The following is a 7,202-nucleotide window of genomic DNA, read 5'->3' on the forward strand; positions in this document are numbered from 1 at the left end:
AGTGAGGAAGAAGTATGGATGAGGATACCTGTGTTGATATATGGAAAACATCAAGTACTTTGGTTAGACAAAGTTTTTGATTAAAACTTTAAGATGATCACTTTGAAGGCAGTCTGCTTCTATCTGTGATCTGTACCCTTTGCTGACCAGTGCCATGTAAATTTTAAGCCCTACCCTCTACCAATAGCTGAAGAAAGCAACCCTTACTCTCTCATTATCAAGCTATCACCAACACATACATTTAAAAAAACATACCAAATTTTATTAAGAATATCACTTATGATATTTAAATGTGGTTCCTGCAAAAGACAGAATAGTATTTACTGTTTGGGTGGTACTGCTAATTTACAAAACCTTCTAATATCTTAATTTTTCAAATAAAACTTTTCCCTACCATTTTCTTTGTAAAAACAAAAGTTTAAAAGTCAATGTAGAACACTTCCATTCTATAGCCGTGGGCTGAGATTAATCCTCGCCCTTCCACATGTACTTCTTAAGTTTGCTTCTTCCCAGGCTCTCCAGTGAGAAGAGTAAGAGGAGACAAAGTTGAGAGGGGCAAAGGAGAGCTTAGGAATTATCTGTCTGGCCTAAAAATTAAAGTAGAACTAAGAAGGACATCACAACAACCAGGCTTCTGGAGCCTCGGACTTTCAGAACAGCTCTGAGGCCCAGAGAGTCTGTAATTTGCCTGGAACACTGTAGATCTCCAGATCATGAGACCTAAATAGGTAACAAGACGCTGCACATCCTCTGCTTAAACTCACCATCATCTAAGGCCCATGCTGGACACTTCTGATTAGTAGATACTGAGTCTACCTTCCTGCACCTCCAGCCCACTGAAACCCAACAACTCTTCTGTACTTTCAATTCCATTTCTATATGACAATCTTCCAACAAACAGAAGTTGGTTGTCATCTCTTTCCTGAGGCTTATCCATGTTAACCACCCACAGCTCTTTCAGTTTGATTCAAGTTCCTTCCCAGTTCAGGCAATTGGCTAGTGGAAACACTGAGGACCCTCGGAGGACAGAAGACCAGCACAGAGCAGAGAGAAACAGTCACCTTCTTTCTTCTAGACACCATTGAGGCTGCAGCAGCATTTGACAGAGTCAGACCCTCTGAAGCCTATCCCTCCTTGTTTCTGTTCTTATCTAGTTGCCCACTAAAACCAACATTTTTAAAGTTGCTCCTGTGAAGCGATGGTGCACTGAAGAGCGTCCCAAACTAGAAGTCCACAGATCTGGGTTCACGTTCCAGTTCTGGCACTTAACTTTCCAAGGGACCTTAGGCAAGTCAGGTTCTTCATCTATAAAACAAGCAGCTGGACTAGATCGCTAAGCTCCAGCCCAGCTTCTTTCCTGCTGTCCTGTCCCACCTCCATGCCAGTCTCTGTTCTCAAGGTAGGCAATTAAGTCTCCACACTCACTCTTGGGAAAATAAAGTGGTTTTCTATATCAATATGTTAGGACCTCCTATATAAGCTAACAAAAGTTCATTCTTACCAGATTTGCAAGTGTCTACTAAGTCGTCTTCTAGAATAACCTTCATGGATCGTGGAATATTTCCAATAGCTAGCCTTTGAACCTAGCAAAGAAAAGAAAACAGATACTGAATATGCTTAAATATGTGCTAAGTATTCTGAAGTCTAGCAATTCTTGAAATTACCATTTATATTTCTCTAGTATTGTAATACAATCTAACTTTGATAGGGATTCAGACTTTTCTTGTAAATTGTGCATACTATCAGTTTAAGAATTCACTATAACTAAAATAAAATAAAAACACCAATATTTGGAAAACATCTGCAAATATAATCTACCTTGTGGATGGTCAAAATAATTCCAACTACTAAACATAATAATAAAGTTATATACCCAAAATAAAAAGGCAGTTCTTTCCTGATTTCTAGTCATAAGACCTGTTCCTTAGAAACAGGACCCTGGTTTTATTCTACATGAGCAAGTGCCCAGTAAAAAGACTGAATCTCCCAGGCTCCCTTGCATCTAGGTGTGCTCATATGACTAAGTTCTGGCCAATGAGATGTAAGTAGACATGTTATAGGAGATTTTGAAGGAGACAACTTAAATGGACACTTAGGTGACATGGCACGTGGTTCTGCCTATCCTCCTTTTTTCTGTTCTCTGACTAGGATACAGATGTGATCGAATTGTAGCTGCCATTTTGGAATATAGACAACCATAAAAACAGAAACTATGAGTTAAGAATGGTGTAGAAAGACAGAAGTCTAAATTCTTGACACTGAATAAGCCTTTGCGTTTAAGAGGCAAGTAAAACAAAAATCAGGTTCACTCTCATGTAAGAAAGAGTGGTTATGTATACATCATTTGGCATAGCAAATAAAAATTAGGCCTAAACCCTAAATCTGGCCCACTCCAATGTTTAACAACCAATTAAACCCATTTAATTTTCTCCTATCCCTTAGTGAAGAAGATCCAATTTGAACTTCTTAAATATTCACTTAATTTTAACATAATTATTAAGTCATTCCACAATCCTCTTGCCAATGCTTTACATAAAAAAATGTTTATATCATGGTCTCTAAAGACTATATTCTGATATATGTGCAACAGTTTCACACTTGATCTTCTACAAAATAATGACATAAGTTTCATTTGTAATCCATTTTGTGTTCCCTAGTGCTGGCAATCTGCCCGTAGCTGAATAATACTTCTACAAATTTGTCATTTTCTCATTGATTTGCTCATTTACCTGTTCCTGAATTTTGATTTCCTGATAATCTCTACACTTGGTTGGAGATGAAGACAAGTCTGAGAGGCAAGTGAATTTTGAAGAATCACAGCTCTCCAAGCTGGGACATGAGGAGGGCCGGCAGAAGGTATAATACTGCTCAAAGTCAGCCTTGACCACAAATACATGCTTGCATTTGTTACACATGTAATCCCGTTCAAACTCCAGGATCTTCACCAGACTTGTTCGAATCACTGTCCCAGTGACAGATAAAAAGTGTCCCACATCCTTCGTTTTAGGGATGTGCTCCCTCACCAGCTCAGGACAAACTGGCAAACCTAAAGAAGAAGAAGAAGAAACTACATCAACCTTCGCATTTGACTCCATGGAATATACTTTTCTCATATCTCCTGAGGAAGAAAGTATAATTTCAGGGTGGAAAAACTCTGAGTTTTACTTAAGAAAAAAAGCAGATGGAGTTAAGAAAATAGAAAAGAATTCTATCAAATAACAGTTATCAGTGGACTCATTTTAAAAGTACATATCTAGATAATATAATAACCAGGATTTAAAAAAAAGGATTCATTCTTATAAGAGGGCTATCTCAGTAGGATCTAAATACAGTATATAATTATAACTACATTCGACAAAGAATATACTGCTACCAGTCACACGTAAAATCAATGTATTACTCTTTTTTAAAAAAAATCTATTTTATTGATTTTTCACAGAGAGGAAGGGAGAGGGATAGAGAGCTAGAAACATCGATGAGAGAGAAACATCGATCAGCCGCCTCCTGCACACCTCCTACTGGGGATGTGCCGCAACCAAGGCACATGCCCTTGACCAGAATCGAACCTGGGACCCCTCAGTCCATAGGCCGACGCTCTATCCACTGAGCCAAACCGTTCAGGGCAATGTATTACTCTTTGAGTAAACCACAATGCAAAGTGATAAAGAGATGGTAGCATAATGACCAAATGCCACAGTGCTAGAAGGCCACTGCTTTTTCAGTTAGGTTCGGGATTCATTAATATGTAAGTCTGACAGTGTTTCCAACCCGTGAATTACCTAGAGGTTTACCCATAGAATCACTTTATCTTTTAAAAACCTTGTGATTTTCACCATTAGTAAAAAAGCAACTTGATAAGTGCCAAAGAAATTTTTTATGTGGAAATGCCCTTTCTCATGTTTGGCTAATGTATCTTTGGAGTAGAGCAATGCTGGCTGTGATAGTCAAAGGCTGCCTTCTAACAGGTTTATCATGTCACATGGTCCACTGTCTAGGCCTCAGAATTTAGTAGCTCTGAAACCTGATAAGTATGCACACAAAAGACAGATCTGTCAAATTTGCCAAGCTCATGAGAAATAATCATAACAGGTATGATTATCCTTTAAGTTTTCGTGGTTAGCACATTTTCTCCCTGAGAATATATCTACTCTGAAAGCCAAATAATAATAATAATCGAAAGGTGGTTTGGGAAGCATGGATTTTTTTTTTTTAAAGCAAATTAGTCAGATGAGCTGAATGCTTAAGGTACCAGATTACATTAATTTAGTGTTGCAGGTTACAAGTCCACAGATACTCGAAATTTCTGTTGCTTGCTGAGACTCGCTTCCATATACTATGTACTATACAAACATGGCGGGCACCGCCAACATTTGCCTCTATGACTTCTTTTTCTATGCTTCCAAGACTGACTTGCCCACTCTCTAATGAAAATATTCTGTATTTATATTGACGTAGATTATATCATATTTTGCCAATAAGGGTCCATACTTTTGCTTAGGATAATTTTTTTTGTATTCTCTGCTCTATTCTGTGTTGCCTTTACAATTTAACTCTCAGAAAACAAACTTATTTCCAAATTTCTGTGGAATGCTTCACGAATACCCCCTGGTGCTATATCAACTGCACAATGAAAATATTTTGAAGTACAAATAACAGTTTTTCTTAGTATTATATATTCAATATGTGTTAAGCTTTCTCAAAAATCTTCCAAAGAGAATAAGATGGCAATAAAATTCTTAAATGATTCACCTGATATCCTGGCATGAAGATTCTGCTTCATGGAGACACCCTCAGGCTGAGAAAGGGACTCGAGAATTGTCATGGCTGATCTTCTCAGTGAATTATCAAAAATAGTTAGTACTTCATTGGGGAATGCATTGAAATACTCCCCAATTTCCATGTTGGTCTCAAAAAGGGTCATGGCATTAATCACAACTGGGTAATGAGCATCTTCATCATTTTCCTTCAGGATTAAAAGAATATCATTCTTATGGTATTCTGAAACATATGACTCAAACACTTGACCAACCAGTGCAATTTGATCACTATTCATCTTGAACCTAGGTAACAGAAGAAAAAAAGAAAGAACTGTATTATACCTTTGTTGCTAGACTTACACACAAATTAACAAAAAATGTGTGATTGTAAATCATCCTGACTTTAGGTCACACTATAATCTCAAAATATTGCCTGAATTTACATTTCAATTAGATCTAAATTATCTGTTATTTGGTAAATGTATTATTTTTAAGTGGGTAAAGAATTATGTTGGTACTGATGATCAACTCCAAAATGGTCCAATGTCTTTCCCCTTTCTTTTCCCAAAATTTCTTCCTCATTAACTCTATATTATGTAAAAGGTCCTTGCCTTTTCTTTAACTAATTTCCACACATACACTTGTTCTCCAGTATAAAATCTTAAGTGCCAGTCTTTTGGCTAAAGTTTCTCCTGGTAGAGTTCTTTGCAAGCGTCCTACTTCTGAGTTTTATTCATATAAAGAACATCTCTCTCTCTCTTTCTCTCTGTCTCTGTAGTTATACACACACAGAGACACACCCATGCATGCATGTATATTCTGCTACATAAACAGAACATACACTACTATTCAGATTGATCACCAGTTATGACTTGAATAGTTATTAGACTGACTTTAGAAATTTCAATTTGGAGGTGAATTTATTTCCTATTTTCTCTTTCTGATCCAGGAAAACTATTGGCTTCAGCAAAAAAACAGCCATCAAGAGTGTAAAAAAAAAAAAGATTAATAAGTACAGTATATTTTATTACATCATCTATCCTATTCCCCTGGTAATAATTTTTTAAAATTTGTATCTACAAATTGTATCTACAGATTAAAAGGGCCTACCCCATTCTGTGTTCATGTACACACAGATACCTACCACGTACAAGGCACTATGCTTTGAAATAAAAGCACAATTAAAAGGTCCTATATCCCCTCAGAGAACTAAGGGACAGATCAATGTAATAGCACTCTAACAGCGGTAAAAAATGTAATATGAATAGGAGCAAAAAGGAGAAAAGGATTAAACTTAAATGGGGTGACAATCCCAAATAAAGTGTCTAAACTTGATCATTTAAGACACTTTGGTTTGGAAACAGAGAGAACACTGGAGAACAAGTGTACATTAATTTGACTTATTTCATTCAACTAACATTGACTGCACTAGGCTCTATAAAAAGAAAGATGAGTAAAGAATCCTGACAACTACAGGATGCCAGTGAGAGGTTAACCCGTGAGTATATGTAAATCAGGGCCACTACATTGCTAAGTAATACGTTTGGGTTAGGGAATATGCACTCAGCCAAGTGAAAAGCAGACAGAGCACCCGGGAAGGAACTAATCATACAGTATTTCCATGGTGCGGCCTTTGCTTTAAAAAACAAAAACAAAACGGTACTCCCAAGAGTGGCTACAAAGATAATCTTTAAGATTCTATAAACGCATATTAAATTTGGAGCCACCAGTTTAGCGATTTAAAAGACAGCTCCACACAGAGCAGGAGGGGGGCAGCCATCGAATTCATGGCTCAAATTCAGGTCAGATTAAACTTCGCCTCGTCTGTTTAAACAGAGCATCTTCTTTTAAAATAGCATTCATTTTCAATAACTGTGCAAAACTGATCAACTGTTTCTAAGGAGACTGCTAACCCAATCAACGTTACACACCCAGATAGATACAAACTGGAGACACTTATTCTTTTGTAACTTTCGAGTCCCCTTTCCGGTTTCTTATTGAAATATTTAAGGTTAAAATACAATGAAAACCAGGAGGGTGAATAAGTGGGGACTGACTACTAGCTGGTTCCCAGGGAATCAACGCCGGTCCAGTGGCCGGGCCGCACCTGCCAGGAGCCACGCCCCCTCGCCTGGGCCGGCCGCTTCCTGGGACCCGCCCCCTCCCCGCCCGCCGCTCAGCCCCGTGTCCAAACGCGCTCGAGCCGCGCTCGCAGGGCTGCTGTCCACGCTGAGATCCCTGGGCGCAGCCTGACCTACAACGCCTGTGCAGGTCTCGGGCACTTCCGGGCTCGGCTCCGGGGCAGCTCGGTCACCGGACCGTCCTGGAGTTGAATAGTTTTGAACTAAGCAAATGTGGGCAAGACTTGGGACGAACTGGGGGAGAAAAAAATAAACACGGGGAAGCGAGGCGGCGGCTGTCACTTACGGGCGAATGCGCAGCGTC

The 7,202-nt window shown here is 38.7% G+C and overlaps 1 protein-coding gene across 7 annotated transcripts in view; it reads right to left on the reverse strand.

Annotated features, from left to right (window-relative positions):
• Positions 1–7,196, reverse strand: part of MCM9 (minichromosome maintenance 9 homologous recombination repair factor) — a 59,640-nt gene extending 52,444 nt beyond the window's left edge. For all 7 annotated transcript variants that reach the window (XM_023754181.1, XM_023754180.1, XM_023754178.1 and 4 more), the window contains exons 1-4: positions 7,185–7,196; positions 4,750–5,060; positions 2,730–3,046; positions 1,502–1,583 (exon numbers count right to left, since the gene is read on the reverse strand). In XM_023754181.1, the coding sequence (XP_023609949.1) occupies positions 1,502–1,583; positions 2,730–3,046; positions 4,750–5,053 (703 nt within the window). In that variant the 5' untranslated portion in view covers positions 5,054–5,060; positions 7,185–7,196. The remainder of the gene's footprint in view (positions 1–1,501; positions 1,584–2,729; positions 3,047–4,749; positions 5,061–7,184) is intronic.
• Positions 7,197–7,202: the final 6 nt, after the last annotated feature.

The sequence above is a fragment of the Myotis lucifugus genome, unplaced genomic scaffold (assembly GCF_000147115.1).
Source record: "Myotis lucifugus unplaced genomic scaffold, Myoluc2.0 scaffold_57, whole genome shotgun sequence".
Taxonomy (NCBI): Eukaryota; Metazoa; Chordata; class Mammalia; order Chiroptera; family Vespertilionidae; genus Myotis; species Myotis lucifugus.